We start from the raw sequence: 24521 nt of genomic DNA on the forward strand, positions 1-24521 counted from the left end.
CTATGGGCTGAATTGCATTCCCCCAAATTTTTATGTTGAAGTCCTAACCCACAGGACTTCAGAATGTGACTATTTGGAGTTAGGGTCTTTAAAGATGTAACTGAGTTAAAATGAGGTCACGAGGGTAGGCTTAATGAAGTAGGATTGGTGACCTTATAAGAGATTAGGACACATTTGTACACAAGGAAGATTATGTAAGGACACGGGGAGAGAATGCCACCTGCAAGCCAATGACAGTGGTCTCCAAAGAAACCAAACCTGCCAACACCTTGCCCTCAGATTTGTGGATTCCAATTTCTGATTTTTTTTATCCACCTTGAAGACCTTTTATTGACCACTTTGAAAATTGTTACTATCATATTAAATTAGCTGTGCTGCTGTTCTAATTAAATTAATTAATTAATTAATTTACTTATTTATTCATTTGTCTTTTTGCCTTTTCTTGAGCCGCTCCCTCAGCATATGGAGGTTCCCAGGCTAGGAGTTTAATCGGAGCTGTAGCCACCGGCCTATGCCAGAGCCATAGCAACACGGGATCTGAGCCGCGTCTGCGACCCGCACCACAGCTCACAGCAATGCCGGATCCTTAACCCACTGAGCAAGGGCAGGGATCGAACCCGCAACCTCATGGTTCCTAGCTGGATTCATTAACCACTGCGCCACAATGGAAACTCCATCTGATTTTATTTTATTAAAAAAATTTTAATGTAGTTGATTTACAATGTTTTGTCAATTTCTGCTGTACAGCAAAGTGACCCAGCTATACATTTATATACATCCTTTTTTCACATGTAAAAACTCAAGTATAGTGGATTTACAGTGCTGTGCAATGTCCATTATTTAAACAACTCACTCGGGTACTGCGTGTGTTAGCCCTAGACAATTAAGACAACCCCTAAAAGAAAAGAGTTGTTGGAGAAAAAGCACTGTCACAGGAATGGTGAGGAAGCTACTCAGAGAAGACATCTCTGAGGAAGTACTTTAAACTAAAATATGAAAAGACTAAAGATGATGAACTCAGGAGAACAAACAGATTTAGCAGATCCTATTAAAAGGCAAAAGAAATCAAGGTGCTTTGTTCTGGTTCATTATCCCACCATCTACAGAACCAGATAGTCCTCAGAAGAGAGTCTTTCTAAATTATCTACCCAAGATGAAAAGCTACTGTGCAGCCAACTTCCTCACAATCCAAAGACTCTGAAGTACTGGATGAGCAAGGGATTGAATTTTTAATTGCAAGACAAAATGGATTTGGTGTCATTCTACACCTTGATTTAAGGACAAGACATTTCTGAAGAAAATGTGTATGATGGAATGTGTAGCTCAAACACGTCTTAGAAAAAGCATAAAGCAAAGTAATGTCCTTCGTCATGGTTCATTAAAGAGATTGTAGAAATTATAGAACCTGAATATGCAAAAACCAAAAAGTCAGGAGCACAGACTCTGATTAATGCTTAATCAGTTAAGGCTAATGCTTCATAGAATAGAGATATACCTGAGTAAATTGATTTATCCTTGGCAAGCAAGAGCATATCCTCATTTTAACTCAGTGAGTAATAAGAACTATAGCATCACAGGTTAGACCAAGGATCCCTTATTTCTTGGTAGGAAGCCACATAAACTACTTCTGGCATATGCTTATTCAACTTCTCTTCTGAAAGGCTGCACATACAAGTGAACAATGGCTGGAGCAAATATGACAATAGGACTCTGATGCACAATCGCTAAAGCAAAAAGCCCAGACTAGTCAAGACTTAATCAATGACTGCCAGTTTCCTTATTTTTTGCCCCTACCCCCAACTCAGGACCAACCAGAGAAAGTCAAATATGTTCTCCAAACCAGTCACATTAGATGCTTGGCTTCTACTTAACTCATCTCCATTTTCCCCATGCCAGCTACCTCTTGTCAGAGCCAACCCAGGACCTTCTTTCTTTCCACAATAAAGACTTTCCACTCCCATGCCCACTTTTGAGTTTTTGTCAGATGCACGAGATAGGGGCTGACGGTTCCTATATAGCAAGTAGAATAAATAACTCTGTTTGCTCTCATTTGAGTGGCTTTAATTTATTTCCATATGAGACTGTTCCCAGAGAAGAAAACATTGCCAGGTTCCAGGCTGTCAATAGAAGTTAGGAATCAGAGCCACCTTGAAGCTCTGAGGTGCCCATCTTCTTGCCACTTGGTATTTCCTCCAGGGAAAATGTCAGTGACCAGGAAGGTAAGAGTAGCCACTGAATCCCCACAACTGTGTTCCTGCCATCAAATGATGGGATAAGCCATCCAGCAATTCAAAGTGGTCATTGTATCTATGAAGTTCTCCTAGAGATCTGGCAGCTGACTAGATGTCCTTCAGTGTCAACCAATCATGGTACCAATGAACTGATGATTTGGGTGGTTGAAAGCATTAGAAACAAGCTGGTTATAGCATCAGCTTTTATTCAGTTTTGCAGCTGTTTAAAAATCTCACCAGTGCTGGCCTTGAGCAACTCAGACACAGCTTAGACTAAGAAGAAACACTGCTCTGCAAGTAAAATTTAGTCTCCAGACAGGGCTCTTGCACTAAAGAAATGACCTGGGGGCAGGATACTTGTTCATTTCCTTGCCCTAAAATGAGGATTACTGGGCCATTATGAAGTTAAAATTGGACAATAAGATGGAATATTTTTAAAGGTAAATAAATACAAGACAGTTTAAAGCACAAGTGAAAAAAAAATAAAAATAAAGCACAACTGAGTTTTCAGCATAATTAATTTTACTCCACCAAGCAAGGATGAGTGTAATTCATGGGCTGCCTGAAGGAAGAGCAAAACCTGGGGAGAGCCAGTTATCAGCGCTGGCTGATAACTTCCTGATTCTCCTCCCAATGAAATAGGAATGATAAAGGAGACTGGTAATGGTGAGAAATTAATATTCATTCCCTGGAAGCAATGTAAAGTCAAGTTCTAAAAAAAAGAGATCTGCTGCCATTTGCAATCCCACTTAGTGACAGTCAAACCCAAGTCCTCATCCACAGAAACAAAGGGTGTATTTTAAGCTCCTTCTAGATAAGCAGCAAAGAAAACTCAGTAAACAAAGCTGCCATCACTGTGCCTTGTTTTATGAGGAGTGTATTTGAATCACTACCATTGCTTCACCTCTTCTGGAGATTAGTGTTTTCTTTCATTCTAGAGATAGACTCTCTGCAGTCTTGACAACAAGATAAATCAATGCAAAAATTGAATTTAACAGGAAATCCAGTTAGACCCAATTATTGACATGTTAAATGTCACTGAAGCATCTTTCAGGTTGATTTTTGGCAGAGGGAGGGGCTTGAGGTTGACTGGAGAACAGGTAATGTAGGAAAGAATTGCTTTTTCACAAGGATTCCCAACCCTGACTGCCTATTGGAATCACTCGGAAAGTACTTTTAAAATGCCAATGCCTAGGTCCCATCACCAGAATTTAATTTATCTGGGGTAGGACAAAGACATGACATTTTTATAAAAGCACCCCAAAAGATTTTAATTGTCAAAACATTTCCTCTGGAAGCAACAGCCTGAGTACTTGTAAGCACAGGATCCCCACGTCAAGGTGATGTTAAATGATGGGGCAGGGGCTCCAAAGTTCAAGGTGATATTTAGAGCCTGTGAAGATGTCTAGGTGGTTGTGATTAGCAAAGACAGAAATCTGAACAGTAAACTAACAAGAACGCTTACCTACCTCCACTCTCACCACCTGGTTGGACTCAATTGCTTTCACAGGAATCCTCATAGATGAAAGTTAGCTCTCTGAAATCCAGCATTTCATAGTTCCTTTTGAGCTGTCCTTCTCTTAATTCCCAATCTACATGTTTATTTGGGTGCGTCCCACGTACTTCTACCGCACACTCTGTTTTCAGCAAAACATTTTCCTGACTGGTGAAAAGCCCTTTGATTTTATCACATGAGCAACTCTTTCATGCTCTCAATTATACTCTCTAGTCAATAAAAATTGCCTCGCTCCTAGAGTTCCCATTGTGGCTCATGGGTTAAGGACTCAACTCGTATCCATGGGGATGCTGGTTCAAACCCTGGCCTCCCTTAGCAGATTAAGGATCTGGTGTTGCCAATGCTGCGATGTAGATCATAGATACAGCTCGGATCCTATGCTGCTGTGGCTGTGGTGTAGACTGGCAGCTGCAGCTCCAATTCCACCCCTAGCCTGGGGTGTGGCCATAATAAAATAAAATTTTAAAAAATATGCCTTTCTCCTAACACAGTTTACTGCCCAGAGATCTCCATCTCTGCTTTCTGGTCTTATGGTCAAAAAGCAACACAATCCCTTTTAAACTTCATATATTCCATGTATTTCTTTCTCTGCTCCATATATATCATATTTTTCTCTTTGCTGACAAAGAAATATCAAAATATTTTCTATTTAAAAGTCTGCAATCTGAAAATAATCTGTCATATCATATAAGTGTTTCATGCTCAGATATTTACTCATCTGTTTTCCTAAAAGACCTGATAAAATAGTCAAAGAGCCACCGTCTATTTTAAATTAAAATGCATGGCTTTAAGGGCTATTTGACATGCAGTAATTATTTGCATAGTCTTCTAGCCAAGCATAGAAATTGCTAATGTCTCTGCCCTGAAGGAAATGAACTGTGCAAAAAATTTCAAGCAAACATGATCCAACTGTTCACACAAAAGAGGTTGCATAAGAAATGCATAGTGCCTCTACCCAAATTTCCCCTCCACTTGCCACAGCTCAGCATGTACTTCACCTCTTTGGCACCAATTAAAATCATAAATAGATGAGCTTTTCAGCAGCGGAGGGCTGATGTGCCATCTCCACAGATGGTCAGTGTCACATGTCACAGTAATGGCTGGACACGCCATGAGGGTACTGTATAAAAACAGTGGGGCTCGGAGCACTTGGCTCCAGTAGCTCTGGGTTTAGAACTGCCTCTCTGTCAAGATGGATTTCCTTCATAGGAATGGCGTGCTCCTTATTCAGCATTTGCAAAAGGACTACCGAGCTTACTACAGTTTTCTAAATTTTATGTCCAATGTTGGAGATCCCCGGAATATTTTTTCTATTTATTTTCCACTTTGGTTTCAACTTAATCAGAGAGTTGGAACCAAGATGATATGGGTAGCAGTCATTGGGGATTGGTTCAATCTGATTTTTAAATGGTAAGCCTTCTGTTTTGTTTCATTTTTCTGAAATAGTATTCTTAAATTTGTAGCTTAATGATCACATTTCAGATGTGTCTAGTTTTACTTGGAAAATCTCTCAAACATATCAGTTAATTTGAGACACCTATTCATGAATAGGACTTACCAAAAAAAAGCATAGAAATGTATACTTTATCTGACTTATAAGTACATTCCAAAAGCCTGGAACACAGATGATGGGATTAACCATGAAGTGAACAGATTGCTAATTCCAGGGAACACTTTGATATTTCAAGTCTAAGTATCCAAAGCACCCACAAGATTTTCCCTGCAAGAAAAAAGCCCCTGTTTTTATTGGAAACTTTGATGTCCCAACCCCACATGACTATCATCCTCTATAATGAGAGAGATCGAAACTCAAGCTCGCTCTTTTTTTTTTTTTTTTTTTTTCCTATGGTCACACCTGTGGCATATGGAAGTTTGCAGGCCAGGGGTCGGATTGGAGCTGCAGCTGAGGTCTACACCACAGCCACAGCAACAGCAACACTTGATCCTTAACCCACTGAGCGTGGCCAGGTCCTTAGCCCACTGGGCCAAATGGGAACTCCAACTCAAGCTTTTTCAAAGCCTCTTAATCATGAACTTTCCCCCCATCAAGGCTCTGCCTGAGTCATTTTTATAGGAGAGAACAGCTATTCTTCAATTAAATAACGGTTGTGTATTTAAATTTATATGCCTGTTTATACATATATTTTTTTAAATACAGGATATTATTTGGTCATCGGCCTTACTGGTGGGTCCAAGAAACTCAGATTTACCCAAATCACTCAAGTCCATGCCTTGAACAGTTCCCCACTACATGTGAAACAGGTCCAGGTAAGCAATTATAGCAGCCCCAGTTATTGCAGATGTTCCAAAAGAGAGTCATTGTGTATGATTCTTATGCAATAACTGTATGATGCTGTATACAGTATTAATATGTCATGGGTCAGGATGCTAAAAGTTCATAAACAAAATTGCTAATGAAAAGAAAAAATTTTTATGAATGAGAAAATTTCACTTTTTTTTTCATTTGTAAAAGGGTAAGTTAAGAGAATACTCCCAAAATGATTTTATAGTTGGCATTTTTTTAGATGAATGTCATGGTACACAAACAAAAAACAATTAGCTGGAACAAATTCCCAAAGAATTATCTTAAAATCCTAGAAATGTTGATTTATCTGCTGCTGAGAAACTTTCAAAGTTATCATAGACCTTCTGAGAATCACATGAATGAGGAGATAGCAGACAGAGTGTCTCTAAGAAAGGTAAGGTTTCCTGGTGTTACTACTGCCTGTAGAAATTCTCTCTAATCTTAGAATTATTTCTTTCAAATTTGTCTTTTCTCTTGTGTATACAGTATATAGGTAGACTTCTTGGGCCACTTTTGTTTAATATTATAAGTAAGATTCTGTATGAGGGTAAAACCTTTACTATGGAAATTGAGTTTAAGATTATAAAAAAGTTTTTAAAAATATGTATATAATGGTAAATTATCTGTTTTAATTTGTATGACTATGTAATGTTGTACCTTACTACAATTTGTTACATAGCCTAAAATTCTTGGCATTTGCTATCTTTAGAGTAATGTTTCTGAATAGCTAATAAGTCTTCTGAATACCTTCATTTTTTTGCAATAAAAGCAGACATCTATCTGTTATAGTACTTATCATACCGTATTATAATTAATTCTTTACTGATTCTTCTGTTAGACTGTATATTCCATCAAGTCAAGGATGGCATGTATTTTATCTTTGTGAAACCAATGTGAGATGGATGGATGGATGGATGGATGCACTTTGAGACTACTGAAATCCCAGAACTTCCCCTCATGTGTTCTGTCTTATGAGACATTTTCTGAAAATAAAAAAGAAATATTATATTTAATATTCACTCATAGAAGATTTACAACTCATAAGACATACAAAAGGCTCTGAAAATTTCTGTTTAAGAAATAGCCTTGAAAGAAAGAAATAGATCTGTAAGAAATAGATTTGTCTTTGTTTAATTTAGTTAACTTAGTGTTTTTCAAAAAGAGACTGGTGTTTAACCTGAATGGATCTCCATTTGGTAAAAATTCAGGGTGAACGTCAAAATAAAGTGATTTTTTAAAAAGATCAAGCAACATGGGAAAGATATTCTGGGAGTAGAAAGGTTACCTGTCTGCAGATTTCTTCTGCCAAGATTAATGCCCCGCTACAGCTTCCCTCATCCATTCAGTGACAAAGACTCTTATTGCCACATCCAGTCACCAAAGGCATGGAGGTAGCTGCTAGTACACAGCAGTCAGTTTGTAAATCAGACATAGCAATGATACCTTTAGATGTTTGACTTTTCAGCCCAAGGAAAATAAGCTGATTCAAGATCCAATACAAGTACTTCAATGTTCTCATCGGTTAAAAACAATTAGATAGGAAGAATGACTAGGGATGTGGTGGATTTTCTGTTGCAACAGCCTAAGTTCTTAGTCTTGAACATTTTTTTAATGATTTTTTATTTTTTCCATTATAGTTGGTTTACAGTGCTCTGTCGATTTCCTACAGTACAGCAGTGACCCAGTCATATATACATTCTTTTTCCCACATTATCCTGCATCATGTTCCATCACAAGTGACTAGATATAGTTCCCGGTGCTATACAGCAGAGCCTTGAACATTTCAATTTCTGGACTTTGGTGAACTTGAATGACTTGGGGAAAAAATTGTGAAATAGTGCTCTGAGGAGCAATTTGATTCTATTTTCTTTACGTCTACCTATTTCTAGACATTACCTAGGGCCTATGTCCTGTGTTTTTGTTTTTTTGTTTGTTTGTTTTTTTCTGAGTTATCTGTCAGTTTCATGGCTAGTATGTTATTCTATTGTCCATTTCTCATAGTGATACTCTGTTAACTGCCTTTCAAATGGCTTGCCACTTTCTTGTTGCAGGAAGTCCATCTGGCCATGCAATGGGCTCATCATGTGTCTGGTATGTCATGGTGACGGCTGCCCTGGGTCACACCATCAGGTGGATGGATAAGTCTTCTACCACTCTGCACAGGTCAGCTTTGCTCCAGTCTCTGGAGAAACAGAATATGACACTTTAAACACAGAATTTGTTTTAAAAAATTCATTTTAATATATTTTTAGTTATTGTAAATGTACTTATTCAATTCTATCAGAGCCAAAATAGCAAAATGAATAGAAAATTATTATTTTGCTTTAAGATAATATCCTAATTAGTTCACAGTAATTGCCACATTATAGGGTTGGAAATGTTTAATTGATTAATGACTTGTTAAATGTGCCTTTGGGTTTCCATAATACAATAATCACTTTGGTAGCTCATAAATAAATCATCTAAAATTATATATGGAAGTATTTTTGCATGCACATTCCCTTGATTTAAAATTAACCAGAAATTTTAAGAAGCATCATTCCCCGTGAATGCATCAGTTGCTTTAGTATAATTATGCTTTCTTCTTTGAATAGCCAATGATTTTGACTTTAATAACATATTATAGTTTTAAAGACCATGCAAACTTTTTAATTAAAAACATTCTAGAGGCAAACTTAAATTTGAATATTGGTAGATTCATGGATTTCAGAAAGGCATAGAACTTTAAGACTATTCAAAATTTCTGCGGAATTAGACTGCTTCCTTCTTTTATTTCCTGACATACTTTAACTACCATTAAAAGAATTCTGAGCACCATTTTAATCATAAATTATAAGGCTACCTGAGATAAGACTTGTCAGTTAATTGCACTAAAAATTATGACATAGACCATTACATAAAAGTTCTTTGTCATAGAAAATTTCCAAGATCCATTGCATATTCAACTTTGTAGAGTAACATTGGGTCAAACACAAATAAACAACCAAAGGAACTGGGGTATCTTTAAAGTTTATTCTAGTGAGGCTTTGACCTGTATGCCTTAATGTGTTCGTTAACCAATCTGAAACGACAATGGCAGAGAGTCGTAATTTAAGAAATTAGCTTTTTTTTAAATCTATGGACAATTTTTCGAAGTAGGAATCTAGAGAAGCTTCACCTTTTCTCTGTAGTTCATTTTCTCCTCCAATGCCCAAACCTGAAAAATTATTTGTTTCTTCTAGAAACAAATTCTCTTAACTCCTCTTTGATTCTTATAATTGCAACATTTCCTTCATTCGACAAAATGTACTGAGTGTCTACACCTTCACTCAACACTGCCACATCCTTGTTGATTCTTCTTCCATATGGGTAATCCCTGCTTGCTTTCTCTTTGAAAGACTTCTCTGCATTCTTAATCTTTCAATAACCGAAATGTGGTCCAATTCTCAGAAACAAATCGTTCAGAACCCTCAAGAATTTCTGGAACTCAAGATTGCAAATTCTTTTTTTTATTAAAATGATGAGCATTGCTTGGATTTAAATATTTTTATGTTTTCCACACATTGCTGCTTCTAATCCAACACACTAACCCAGAGGTCACTTTTCTGTCCTTTATTTTCTACATGTCAAAAAACAAGGAACCGGAACTCTTGAGAGTCTGCAAAATTAAACCCAGTGAAAACTTGCCCTTGATGGAATGTTCATGTGCTTTTCATCAGAGTGGCAGCTGCCCCTCCAGTGAGTTTTCTTCCAGCAAAGAAATGTTGAGAGAGGAAAGAGGAAGCATATACGACTGAGAGTGAAAATGTATACAATTCATTCTTGATCACTGTGGATATTAATTATTCCCTTAAACTTGAATTTCCCCTACTTCATTAAAATAATTATCAAGATGCCAAGTTGGCTTCCTTTCATAACATTTATTAAAATCTCAGGATGTAGCACTGGTGAAGTTCAATGCATTGATAAATGTAGAAACTTTGTTAAAGCTTTACAAATCCTACTGAATACATAGAAAACATTTTTTGGAAAAAAAAAAAAAAAAACCTCTAGAATCATGACATTATATCACAGCTAGAAGATTCCTCTGAGAAAGATCATCTGCTGCCACGCCCTCCCCCCATTTTTACGAGTGATACAATTTCTTTGCTTTTTATGCTTGTATCTATTCTTCCATCGTAGACTGACCTGGTCATTTCTTTGGAGTCTTTTTTGGTTGATTCAAATCAGTGTCTGCATCTCCAGAGTATTCATAGCAACACATTTTCCTCATCAAGTTATTCTTGGAGTAATTGGTGGTAAATATGATCACTTACCTTTAGTTATGTCATTGAAAGCTTTAGTGTCATATGTTTTATGTGGTCAGATTCCCTCTGGTAATCAGTTCCCCAATCTCAGGTAATTCTATCAAGCCACAATACTTAATGCTACCCTGGGCACTTAAGTGGTTCCACGCGCCTCTCAAATTCTCCATGTACACAATGGCACATTCTCACTCAATAGTGTAAATGCAAAATCTCTTGGTGAGATGGGCTTCTCCAAAGTATGGCTAGAGCTGAGTCCAACTCCCAAGCCACCATTTAGGATGGCATGCTTGTGTCTTGGTTTGAGGGGACTTAATAACAGCCTTCCAACCTGCACACCATGTAGCATCTGGAAGTGATGATTTCCTGACTGTGGTCTTCATTCAGCAGCTGCTTTGTATTTCTGAAGCAGCGTTCACCGTGATTGAGTTTCTACTGTTCGGCCCCATGTACCTTTCAAAGGTTCTCTCAGTTCATTGGCTCTGGCAATTGACATATTCACTGCAAGCACCTAGATCAGTGCTCTGCCTATAACGTGGCTTGTCACTCAGGGCCATGGATTCCTGAAAGGTCCCCCTGCACTAACATAGATGGTGAAAAGACCAAGGGGCAAGTGTGTTTTTAGTTACTGCATATAAAAAGGAGCTTTGGAAAGTGGATAGAACCTAGGTTTCTAAAGCCCTTCATCATTGAAAACTGTGGCTAACTTCTTTAATGCAAAGGGGAATGATTCCTGAGGGGCCCAAAGGCACACAGCCATGTTCAGTGTCTCTTTTCAATCCCCAGGCATGCTTGTGGCAGAGGTCTTTGAACACACTCCAGGCATCCAAACAGCAAGCCTGAGCACATACCTGAAGACCAATCTCTTCCTCTTCCTGTTTGCCCTTGGCCTTTACCTACTTCTGGGACTGCTTGACATTGACCTGCTGTGGTCCGTGCCCATTGCCAAGAAGTGGTGTGCCAACCCTGAGTGGATCCACATTGACACCACGCCTTTTGCTGGCCTCGTGAGAAACCTGGGGGTCCTCTTTGGCTTGGGTTTTGCCATCAACTCAGAGATGTTCCTTAGGAGCTGCAGAGGGGAAAATGGCTACAGGCTGAGCTTCCGGCTGCTCTGCACAATGGCCTCATTGACCACACTGCAGCTCTATCATTTCATCAAAATCCCAACTCAGGCAGAATATCTATTTTATGTGCTATCTTTTTGTAAAAGTGCATCCATCCCACTGACTGTGGTTGCCCTCATTCCCTACTGTATTCATGCCCTCATGAAACCAAGTAAAAAAAAGATCCATTAGAGTTGTGGGAAGGGTTAGTGCCCTGGGGCCTTGGAGGATCTTCCTCCTCCACCCTCTGGTAGAACCATGTGACAGGGAGAGCTTGAGGCTCCCTTCCACGGTTACAAAATAGCAGCCACAGGCCCCAGTCACCCATGTATGTGTTTAGGTTTGGCTTTCTTTTTTCCTTCTATTTTAGATTAGTTGCCAATATTTAAAAACCAGGATATTTGAAATAAAAATCTGAATTTCGGAATTCCCATCTCGTGACTTAGTGGCTAGCAAACCCGACTAGCATCCATGAGGTTGCAGGTTCGATCCCTGGCCTCGCTCAGTGGGTTAAGAATCCCATGTTGCTATGAGCTGTAGTGTAGGTCGCAGACAAGGCTTGGATCCTGTGTTGCTGTGGCTGTGGCATAGGCTGACAGCTACAGCTCCAATTGGACCCCTAGCCTGGAAACCTCCATATGCTGCAGGTGTGGCCTTAAAAAGACAAAACAAACAAACAACAAAAAAATCTGAATTTCTGTATTTTCTTGAAAAATCTAACTATGTGATAACACAGGGCCTGCATTCCCAGCTGGAGACAGTACACTGTTGCTGATTGTCCCCAACAACACTCTCCATGCCATCCCAATTTTCAGTATCCCACAGGATCCCCAGTGTCGGATAACTTTATCATCTTAAGGTCAGGCTGGTTCTGGCTCCTGTGGGCATTTTAATGGCAGGCAGATCTGATCCCCTGAGTGTTCATATAAGGACATGGAGGTTTATTCAGGTGAAAGTACTCACTGTTACCGTGCCATCATCAGAACAGGAATGAGAACCTGTCTTCTGACATGCCTTTCTACTACATTATGTCTTGTCTCTTTGAGAGGTGAAAATCTTGTAAAAATGAATGCTTTTATATAGATTCTGTGATGTTTGCCATGTAAATCAGCTATTGTCCTAGAGATGGCATTAAAATCCCATACCCTGTTTGACTTACACCATACATGCAGGGTCTTGACAGGGCCAGCAATGGCTTTAGGTATGGATACATATCCACAGGGAAGGAAACAGGCCAGGTTACTTTCTGGACTTGAATCTCGGCTTAAATCCTGAACTCAACTTTATGGTAGTGCTTTCTGATATTTTAATAAATGCTGCTGAAAATGCTCTGCTTAGAACATTATTTACCCTCACAGGCTTATCTTTCCACTATGACATCCCCATATTTTATACTTAGGAGACAATCTTTCAAAACGAGGGAAATCAAGTGCCTTCCTCAAGGTCATGCTCCAACTCAGAAAAGCTATGAAATGCTTGTATCCGTTGTCTGGGTTCTGTGTATACTTAACTGTGATGAAAATCCACAGCTTTATTTTAGAAAATTATTATTGATGGAATAGTAATATACTAACAGTAATTTTTTCCCCCTCATCGGACCAGGTAATTCTGCACTTTACTTTGGTAACTATGTTGTTTCAATCAAGTACATCTTGAGTCAGATTTTGCTATGTATTGTAGTGACCTGTGATTCACCACAATGCTTTTATATAACTCTTCTCTGGAATACCAGTACATGGGCTTTCCCATTGTGGTTCCGCAGTTAGGAATCCGACTAGTATTCATGAGGATGCAGGTTTGATCCCTGGCTTCACTCAGTGGGTTATGGATCTAGCAGTGCCATGAACTGTGGTGTAGGTGGCAGGCATGGCCCAGATCCTGCATTGCTGTGGCTGTGGTGTAGACCAGCAGCTACAGCTCTGATTCAACCCCTAGCCATGAGCGTGGTCCTAAAAAGACAAAAAAAAAAAAAAAAAAAAAACCCAATACATGAATTATTTTCAATGATAACACATTACATAATCTGTAGATATTCATGAAAACACCAGTTCAAGCAAGTGCTATTTGACAAAATATTCGTTGAGGCTAGCAGAATATCTCAAAATCAAAGTATCCATCCCTTCCTAAGTATATTGATAGAGTATATGCTGTGGCTTTTACAAAACACACTCAATAGCTGTTTTGAAAAAGGTAACTGAAGTTGGTTTCTGTAGTTGAGTGATTCCTAAGCGAGAAGCTGAAGGGTAAAGAAAGTTTAGCATAATGAAATTTGTCTCATGTTGATGGGACATCTAGGTGGAAGAGAGGAGAATGATACTGAAGGCATTGCCCCGTGTTTGTTGGTCCAAGCCCCCTCACCAGTGTTGTCCTTAGAAGGTCACGTCAATCCTGAATCCTTTATGATGCATTTACCACATGATACACTCCTCTGCACTTGTTAGAGATCTCATTCCTATGAGCCACTTGTCAACATTTCATTTGAAATCAGTAATGTTTGTCATCGCAATATAGCATTAGCCTGCTCTCACCAAGGCTTGAGGAAACTGGGGAGTTAATAGCCAGGGGATCCTGCTGCACTGTGTGACTCCACCATCAACCCCTTCTCAGTTCCCAGAGAGAAGCCTCTCCAGCCACCCCACAGTGAGTGCTGTCTGTGGGCTGATACATGATCCACAGAAGGAGAATAGCACGAGGTCTGGGCCCATTCTCCATCATTAATCCCCAACAGCTCTGCCCCTAAAGCCTGGAAGTCCCCATGTGATGCAATTCCCCTTGTCACTCAAGTTGAATTTTCCTGGAGGGATCCATATGGTGGCAAATTGCTTTTGCATTGAAACTGCTTAGGCAGTGAGGGGGAGAGCTTCTCATAGCCTTGGAGAAAATGCCCACCATTAATAATGGTGGAAAAGACCTCTGCTTCTGATTTATGTGCCAAAAGTCAGTGGAATTGAGTTCATTTGACATCCTGTGACTATAACCATGCACTCAAAACGTCTACCTATCTACATATTCAAAAGAAAGATGTCAATATTATGAGCTTTCGGGATGTAAAAATCCAGACAAGTGACTTCAGAAATTATCTAATCAAACATACATTTGAAAGGAAATGCAAATTAATTTATTATTTCTGACACTAGCTATCATGAGGCATACTGGAAACCCTTTCTTTTGACAAGCTATTTAATGGACATCTGCCTTAGTAGGTTAACTTGGTTCCTTCTCCAGACCTATTTTAGTATGACAGAAGGGTGATCTAAAAAAATTATTATAAGGTGCCCTTGAAACTTATAGTTATATATCTAAGTGCTTTGTATTTAAATTCGAGGTCAAATTGGTACCTATACATACCAAAAAACTTGGTATAAGAGAAAAGTCAAAAGACTTGGTTTTTAAAAATGTGATTCATTTCTCAAGGATATTAAAACTATATGTTCCAGCACTTCAATTGAACTCTCGACAATGACGGAAATATTCTGTCTACTCTGTCCAATATGGTAGCCACAAGCCACATACAGCTATTAACCTCTTGAGATGTAGCCAACGCAACTGAGGAATTGCATTTTTAAATTTTATTTAATTTTAATTAAATTTAAATAGTCATGTATATCTGTGGCTTCTGAATTGGACGAGATAGATCAAGTGCCCAGTGTTTTTTCCTGAAAAAAAAAAAAAAAGTTTTTTATGTTGTCACCTGTACCACATTCCTGTGTGACAACATGAATTGATATTAACTGCTTTATTTTGTATGGGTAAACAGGTATCAGTGATTTGTTGGCAGAACACGGACAAAGTATGTTATTTCTAGCCCAGAGATCTTTTAATTAGCCCAGAGATGTTATTTTTCAGATGAAAAAAATAATAGTTACTGTCAACAAGGTACAAAACATGCACAGTGATAAATAAATCCCGTTGTGATCTTTGCATATTTAAAAGGAAATTTTAACATGTGTGGTAACTGGCACTAAACATTTGTGGGGCTTGAAGGATTAAGGTGACCATAAAAAGTTAATAGTAAACTCTGTTGCATTTCCCAGGGAAACCTCTGCAAACCTGAGAGTCTCTCTCTCTCTGTGCAGCTCTCTTGTCTGACTCTGTCTTGTAAGCCTTGACCTGTCTTGATCTCCCAGGACAATTAACTCTGTCACCTCAAATCAAGGGCATTTGGGTTCCCCCTCCTGGTGCCTTGCCCCCCAAACCCTTGAAGAGTCACAAAAGTGAGGGGAGCTTTACCCAGAATTCATGGGTGGTTGCGTGACTTTCTCACCAAGTTTTCCTGCTTGTTTGGGTCTCTCATACCCATATCCTGGACACCTGTACTTCAGAGGATATTCAGAAACTGTTCAAACAATGAGCACTAATGTCTAGCTGCACTTGAGAAACTGGTCCTTGTTGACGCACGCCCACTCTGGAAATTGCAAACAGCTTTCTAGAAAAATACCCAAACCTCAGTGTTGCCAAGAAACTAAATTGATGTTCCTAATTTGTCCCTCCCCATTCCTTTAATGCTTTCTGATAGTGACTCCACCCTGAAGGTAAAGCTGGGCTACTCATTTATTCTTTTTTCTTCACTTTGTTTTTCTTTCCTTCTTCTTTTTTTTTTTTTAAAGTTAATAGCAAAAAGTTCTACAAGAAGCAACAACTCCAGAAAATTCTGCCAAATGACAGCAACTCATGAGAAAATATGAAGAATTGGAAACATTTCCTTTTAGTTCCACAGAGGACAATGCAATTTATGTCAAATTTGAGGCTGATTTGGTGCGGAGTACTAATTACTGTCCTTACTATTCTTTGATGGAGATCACAGTAATGACTTGGAAGAAGTCACATCTCGTTTCTTTTGGCAGCACAGACGTGATTGCTCTCAAGGAGGGAAGAAATTCAACAATTGAGGTTATAAAGGTTAACAAAAAGCCAATTAATTATTTGCTGTTTTGAATTTTTCAATTTTTTAGAATCTTTTCTTCGAACATTTTGCCACATGATTTCTGAATCTGTCTTCAGTAGAAAAACTGTGCTATTTCCCCCCGAAAGAATACTATGTTCTGAAGAAGACGCCGGGACCGGGGATGGTCATAAGAGATGGACAGCAGCTGCGATCTTGGGGAGCCAGGTTTGTGGCACAGACCAGGGACGGAGCACAGGAGCGATTGTTGTCACCCAGCTTGGCCCAAATCCAGGGCTGGCCCAGGCGAGAGCAGAAGCCCCTGCCCTGGGACAGTCTGGGTGCTCTGTAGGAGGAGCAGGCCACACATGTGCCTGGAAAAGCAACCCAGAGTTCTTCTCCCCACCCAGCTCTCCCCTACCTTCCACATCAATGGGACCAGCAACACCCTAACTTCTGTTCAAAGCGTTAACTTCTCCCTGGATCCAGTGTGTATCTTATGAAGAGTACTGGCCAAAGTGCCATCCCTGTTCGCATGCCCTGCTGTTAACAGAAACGGTTTTCTAAAGGTGGGCATTGTGTTCATCCATCACTGCCTTTCTTAGATGCCACCCTTGCCCTCAAACTCAATAATTCTGCACTAAAAGCATCTGATCCTCGGGAACTCTTTTTCTACAGAATCATTCCAGACTATGCCTTTTAAATAATTTCTTGAGTGGAAGAAAGGGCAGAGGCCCTGCTCTCTTTCTATTTAAAGATTGCCTTGACCTAACAAGGAGGAAGTAAATGTTCCTGTCTGAATCTGTGAGATTTTTGTGTGTATCTTACTCTTTTAGCATTGGGGTGTGAATGCCCCGCTCATGCCAGCCAATCAAAAGAGGTGCCACCTGTCCCTACATGGATGCCCAAAGGGTGTCAGAACTCAAGGGGGCAGGTGCTAGCAATTCATAGGTAGATGTACAGACGAGTATGTGGAGTTTGGCAGCAAACACCCCCATGGAGTCCCTGGACCTATGTTTTAATCTGTCTCTACATCTGTGATGTGAGCACTCCATGTAATGTTGGTAGATTCAATTGACCGGTTTCTCAAATGGGCTTAGAATGGGTTTAAAATGGGCTTAGCATGCAAGGTTCATTCCAGCTCTGATATTCCACCACTCTGAGGCTCTTCTTCAATAAAACTGGAGGAAGAGCCAGAGCATATTAAATTTGACTTACATGCAATGAACAAGGCTATAAACTCTAAAGGATACTCCATCTTGTAATGTGCCACTTTAATAAACAAGTTTTGGTTTATATAATACACGTTAGTCTTTGAAACATCCTATTCCAATTAGAATCTGAATGGTATGAAAGGAGATATAGGGAGATGTGAAATAATGTAACTGATGTTAGAGGGCAAAATTATTCCCATGAGAACATTCACAGACTTCCTGCTCACTTAGCTGATCAAAGGGACCCAGTTACTAAGTCACCAGCTGCATTTCCCTTTCCTTACATCTTAAAGAGGAAAATTCTTCTAGCTGGAAGAGATGCTAATGGGATTCTCACAGGCTGACGGAGAAGAGGAGGAGAGGAAAAGTTTACTTTGTGGGAAGAAGGAAGGGAGGTATTCAACCAGCTATGCTATATGAGAAAAGTGACTTGAAATAGCAGGGTTTTTTTTTTTTTTTTTTTTTTTTTTTTGGCTTTTTTAGGACTACACCTGTGGCATATGGAGGTTCACAGGCTAGGGATCCAATCAGAGCTACAGCTGCCAGTCTATGCCAGAGCCACAGCGATGCAAGATCCAAGCCGTGTCTGCGATCTACACCATAGGCCATGACAATGCCAGATCCTTAACTCACTGAGTGAGGCCAGGGATCGAACCCGCAACGTCATGGTTCCTAGTCGGATTCATTTCTGCTGCACCACGATGGGAACTCCTAAAATAGCATTTTAATAAGTTTGCTATGGACTTATATAGGTTTCCCAAAGACATGAAGATAATATTTACTTTATGCATTTTGAAATGTACTTCTTGAATACACTACTCTAACACCAAATTATATGATGTCAAGAATTTGAGGACGACCATACTAAATTAAAATTAGAGATTCAGTTTCACATAGCTTCTAAAATCTTCTCAGGCTCAAACAGGGTCCTTTCTGTCCTTGCTTTATTTTTCTTTGTCTAATCCCCACTACCCACTGACAAACAGTTATTAGCTGCCTTTAAGAGCTAGAGATGCAAGGATGAGCTCACTATAGGCTTTTATCTGGGGGAGACCCCCTGGGTCCAGGCTCCTGAGCAGCTCTGCTTGGACCCCAGGGATATCTCTGGCCTTCAGACTCGGAAGGATTAGATTGAGACACTCTCCAGCTACAAATTAGCTGGTAACATCATTCTCCATCTCTGCTAACTCATTCTATTTCAAATTCATCCTCTTCTTGAATGACTTACTTTTCTTTCTTTCCTTTTTTTTTTTTTTGTCTTTTTGCCTTTTCTAGGGCCGCTTCCCATGGCATATGGAGGTTCCCAGGCTAGGGGTCAAATCGGAGATGTAGCCGCCAGCCTACACCAGAACCACAGCAATGCGGGATCCAAGCCGTGTCTGCAACCCACACCACAGCTCCTGGCAACGCCGGAGCCTTAACCCACTGAGCAACACCAGGGATCGAACCCAAAGCCTCATGATTCCTAGTCAGATTCGTTAACCACGAAGGGAACTCCCCGAATCACTTTCTTTTCAACTCTAGCTATATCCTGCTAATGGAATCCAGACCATTCCCAGTCTGACATCACTTTTACAATGAGAGAGAATGAGCAAGCATAATCACAAAACACCAAGTTTCTAAGTCAAGCCTTCCTTCACCTAAAGCATAACAAAACAGGGTGCGTGGAATGTTCCTGGAAAACCACTAGAATGAGCTGCAAAGGACATCCAGCCAGTGACATCTTCTCATAGCAGTGACATTTGCAAAAGGTTGATCAACTCCTTCTTACACTCAATGTTTTTCGAACACCTCTCTATATAAAGGTCATATTTTGAGGTCATCTGTGCACACATCAATGTTTCAACATTGCATTCTTGTCTTCATACTTATATTTCAGCATTTTTTTGTCAGTGAAAATCTAACTCTATCTACTGAGAGTGTTAATCCATAATTAACAACTACTACAGCTAAAACAAACTACTTCAGTGGCTTAAACAAGTGAGAGGTGTCTTTTTTTCCCCTTGTGTAACAGGATGGTTGGAGGTAGGCAGTCCAGTGTGGAACAGCTGCTCTAGGATGTCCAGGAATCAAGCTCTGTCTTCCTGCTCTGTCATACACAGTGTGTGGCTTCTGTCCAAATGGCCACAGAGTGGCTGCTGTGCCTTTAGGAAAGAAGAAAGAAGGCAGGTAAATGGGCTTTCTGTAACTCAGGCTTTATTCCAAGAGGGAAAGCCTCTGAAGTCACTTATGCCTGTATTTCATTGACTAGAACAGTCACATGGCTACCCCTAACTGCAAAGGAGCCTGGGAAAGTAAATATTTTACTTTCCAACCACAGAAATGCAAGCAAGCAAGGGTAAAGGGTGTAGGATTGGGTGTCAAGCTATGACTTCTTATGTCATTCAAAAATGAGTGCAACTTACAGTTGCTTTCCTCCTTTGCAGCCTATGAAATGGTTTCACAATAACACAAACATTACGAAGGCAAAATGCTTTCTAAATTATGAAATACTTTGTGAATGTTATTATGGAGTTACTTATTTATTTATTTATTTATGGAAGTTCCCAGGGGTCAAATCGGAACTGCAGCTGCAAGCCCTTGCCACAGCCGCACCAACACCAGATCTGAGCTGCATCTACAACCTACGCCGCAGCTTGTGGCAAGGCTAGAGCCTTAATCCACTGAGCAAGGCCAGGGATTGAACCTGCATTCTCACAGAGAAACTTTTGTGTCCTTCACCTGCTGAGCCTTAATGGGAACTCCATTATGGGGTATACTTAATGATTAATTGAATTTTCAACTTCTAAGGAATTTTATGAAAATATGGCTCATCTCTTATTTTGATTCCATACTTGATATATCAGAAATACTCTCAGCCAGTGAGAGCACAATTTTCTTTCTATTCTGTAATCATTTTTTTTTTTTTTTTGGTCTTTTCTAGGGCTGCACCCACGGCATATAGAGGTTCCCAGGCTAGGGGTCTAATCGGAGCTGTAGCTGCTGGTCTACGCCACAGCCACAGCAACGTGGGATCTGAGCTGTGTCTGAAACCTACACCACAGCTCACGGCAACGCTGGATCCTTAACCCACTGAGCAAGGCCAGGGATCAAACCCGCAACCTCATGGTTCCTAGTTGGATTCGTTAATTACTGAGACACAACAGGGACTCCTGTAATCATTCTTAACAATTGTAGACACTTGCTCTGAGTCACTTTGAGTGAACAGTTGCCTTTCGACCTCTAGCTATTCTGTTGTTCTTATATCTATCTCTATGTATCTGAGAGTAAGGGCTGTATCTGAATCACAGGAAGGCAGGAATGGCCAACTCATTGGCTGGCTATGTACTCTTCCTTTCTCTACTGCACATTTTGTCCTAGCACTGAGTTATCGGGTTAAGTAGTTGCATCCAGACCGCTATGTGCCAATCACGTGTACCCTGACTACTCATTATGAGCCTTAGGATATCATACAGCCCACTAATGAGCACATTATAATGCTGGCCAGTGCTAATTAGATGATAATCATGTGCACCACTTTATTTATAGTCTATCCATTTAAATTAATTGGGCATTTAATTGAACACAGTGTGAAAGAAATTGGAATTGGGTTTCGGAAGTTCGTTTAAGTTAATTTCACCTGCCATCTCGTATAGGCAGGTGAGATTATTCATTTGATCTGGAAATTTCCAGAAAATACAAATGGACATAATGCTTATTTTATAATGGCACACATGCCTATGTAAATATATCTCAAAATGTGTTGGAAACCAGCAACCAAATTTGCAATTTTTTATCTCCACTAATATCCTTATGTGATCTGACTGCAGGGAGACTCTGCATGAATACGAGATATTAATAAATCCAATTTTTAGTTGGAAATATGAGGCTGGATCCTAAACCAAGTGGATGAGAATATTCTGATGTTTTCTTAGGATAGGAAACTCACATTTAATTCATGAATAAATATATGGCGAAAATACCTAATTATGATCCTATGTATTTTCCTCTTTCAGGACAGAGCATCAAAATATTATAGGATCTACACTTTTAAATGAATGTATGATTGTCAAAAATCGTACGCATGACTGCACCACTAAATTCAAATTATCTTTTCACTGAAATAGTTTCCTAAGAGCACAAGTAGAATAGACCTAGAGTAACTATATGAAAAAGTGTTTCTAGACAAAAGGATCTAGAAGCCAAATCTTCAATATTTTTCTCAAATAGCAGCATTTCTTGTTAATGGGCATCTACTTCCATACAATTTTGAACTGCACCAAATGAGTGAGGGGCTCTCCTGAAACAATTGGGGGAAATGTGCTGATCCAATTATTCATAAAAATTGTTCATAAATGATTCTTATAAATTAATTGGAACAAAACTTACTTTGGAAAGAGGACTTTGGGGGAATTAGATAATATAGCAGTTCTTAAAGCTATACTGTATTACACTGAACAATCTTGTTTCTTTCTGGTTTGTCAACTTAAACCAGTGAATCATATAAATTGAATGATGTAAAGAATTTTAGTTCCTCTGAGAAGAGCAGCATGATTCTATTTGTAACTTCTGACAGCATAATGTTTGATTCTACCAAGATCTCTCTTTAGGTTATGCAGACCTCATGATCTTTGCCTAAATGAGTTTTGCAAAGTTTCTAGATATGATATAAGGACACATTTCAAGGAAAAGCTGGGTTCATGTTTTCATAAGACTAGAACCATGGATGAACAGCTGGGGCTCAGACCAGAACATGCATGAATCTGGATGCTGTAACCCTGTCTGTTTGATGCAGTAGCTTCTACTCATGTATAGCTACTGAGAACTTGACATGTGGCTAGTTTGAGCTGTGGTGTGTGGTAAGTATAAATACACATCATATTTTGAATGTTATTAATAATTTTTGAAGGTCTCGTTGTGGCTCAGCTATTAACAAACCCAACTAATGCCGGTTCGATCCCAGGCCTCGCCCTGTGGATTAAGAATCCGGTGTTTCCCTGAGCTGTGGTGTAGGTCGCAGATGTGGCTCAGATCCCGAGTTGCTGTGGCTGTGGTACACCACAGCTCATGGCAATGCCAGATCCTTAACCCACTGAGTGAGGCCAGGGATCGAATCCGCATCTTCATAGATCCTAGTCGGGATCATTAACTGCTGAGCCACAAAGGGAACTCCCAATATTTTTGATTAAATAAAATGTATTATTAATGTTAATGCCACCTTTCTTTTTCCTTTCTTTGATGTGACTAGAAATTTTAAATTATATTGTTGCTCTTCATTTAGTTGGTTCATGTTATATTTTGAGCAGAAGGCCTTATCTAACCTAATGCAAAGAATGGGATATTTCTTAAGTTTCATGGTCTTGGGCTAACAAATTATGAACTACCTGTGTGAATTTAAATACATCATTCAATCAAGATGTATCACGTTATCACTGTATACCAGGTACTGGGAATATTAAGAAGAACTAGACACAGTCTCTGCCTTCAAGGACCAGAGGTATTTAGTATGTGCCAGGAGCTCCAGTCACATTGAGGATGAATGGCTGGAAATAAAGCCTACCAAAATTTTGGTGGAAATCCTTCCAGATGTGTCTTTAGGCATCCAAGTATGTACAAGTACACAAACACAGACACCTGCACACATGGCAGGGGTGTGTGTGTATATATATGTGTGTGTATAGAGAGATGATATAGAGATGGGCATGGCATCATACCATCCATGATGATCTGAAACTCACTTTTTTCTACAAAACATGTGTGGAATGTCATTTCACAAAATCAACATGCATAGGTCAATATCATTTTATTGGCTTCATGGTGAACATCATCGCATATGTGGCCTAAACTAATTTTTCCTTTTCCCTGGATTTCATTGATGGACTTTCAGATTGTACCCAAGTTATTATGAACAATGCAGGAAGAGAAAACCATGAGCACTTTTGTGATTAGAAATTTAGTTTTTTCCACTTTTTAACTTTATTTTTTAAAGACACAAAAGTACAGAAATCTTTTAGCTTTTTCCTTTAGCATTTGCCTTCATCTTTAAAAAAACTACTATTGATTTCATTCCAGCTTTATGAGATACAATTGATATATAACTGCATAAGTTTTACCTTTGTCTTTTAAGGTAATATGCTTTATTGCTATTTGTTTTACAATTTAACTGTTTAGCTTCTACCATGGAATAGGATAAATGAGAGGATCCAGTTCTGTCACAGCCACGACCTTCAACCTCCACAACCTTCCCAACATATTTTCTCTTGCCTTCTGCACCCTGTCTCTAATTTTGGTTTAGGTCAGTCTTTAGCAATTATGTCAATAAGACTTTGTAAATAACATTCTTGATGAGTCATGCCATGTAACCTATACTCCTTTCATGTACAATTTTTCTTTTCTCTCATAGCTAATACTATCCTTTCTCCTCTCTTTCTCCCCCCACCCCACCTCATTCTCTCTCCCTCTCCCTCTACTATGTAACCATTGCTAACACACCCTCAAACTCTACCAGGGAGGATAAGAAGTTTAGCAGTATCAAGTTTTTTGGGAGTCATCCCCTCTGGGAACCTCATTTCTTTGTTTCAGTCTGGGCTGGCTGCTGGTTTTGGCTACAGAAAACCTGTAATCCTGGGATTTTCTTTCTAATCATCCTGATCATTCCCATCACCCATTCTTGAGCTAGATCACCAGTTCCCTAGATCCCACATCTTCCCTTTTCTTTGTTTACTCTGTTATTTTAGGGACATCCTCCTTCTGTAGCTTCCTGAGAAAAGAGGTATAGGGAGTAAAATTTTTGAGACCTCACATGACTGTGGATTTTTTAAACTTCTCTCATCTTTCTTCTTCTTCGTTTTTAAGCTTCTCTCATTCTTGAGAATAGTTTGCTAGGTATAAAAATCCAGTATGGAAATAATTTTCCTTCAGAATTTTGAAGGCAAATTGTTTTAAGTTTTCTGACATTTAGTGTCATTGTAAAGAAGTCCTATGTCATTAAGCTTCTTTATTATA

The 24521-nt window shown here is 39.3% G+C and overlaps 1 protein-coding gene across 1 annotated transcript; it reads left to right on the forward strand.

Moving 5' to 3' along the window:
• Positions 4926-11146, forward strand: G6PC2 (glucose-6-phosphatase catalytic subunit 2). Its single transcript, XM_003133461.3, has 4 exons — positions 4926-5157; positions 5906-6015; positions 8104-8215; positions 11122-11146. Exons 1-4 carry the CDS (start codon positions 4940-4942, stop codon positions 11144-11146), a joined length of 465 nt encoding a protein of 154 aa, XP_003133509.2. The 5' UTR covers positions 4926-4939.

Source organism: Sus scrofa, chromosome 15, assembly GCF_000003025.6.
Source record: "Sus scrofa isolate TJ Tabasco breed Duroc chromosome 15, Sscrofa11.1, whole genome shotgun sequence".
In the NCBI taxonomy this organism is placed as follows: domain Eukaryota; kingdom Metazoa; phylum Chordata; class Mammalia; order Artiodactyla; family Suidae; genus Sus; species Sus scrofa.

What these genes read in the sequence shown, in the direction of transcription:
- G6PC2 (XM_003133461.3), top strand. Translation starts at nt 4,940, where the DNA reads ATGGATTTCCTTCATAGGAATGGCGTGCTCCTTATTCAGCATTTGCAA. An exon ending in TTCAATCTGATTTTTAAATG is followed by an intron (nt 5,158 to 5,905) that starts GTAAGCCTTCTG and finishes TTTTAAATACAG; the next exon opens with GATATTATTTGGTCATCGGC. An exon ending in TACATGTGAAACAGGTCCAG is followed by an intron (nt 6,016 to 8,103) that starts GTAAGCAATTAT and finishes TTCTTGTTGCAG; the next exon opens with GAAGTCCATCTGGCCATGCA.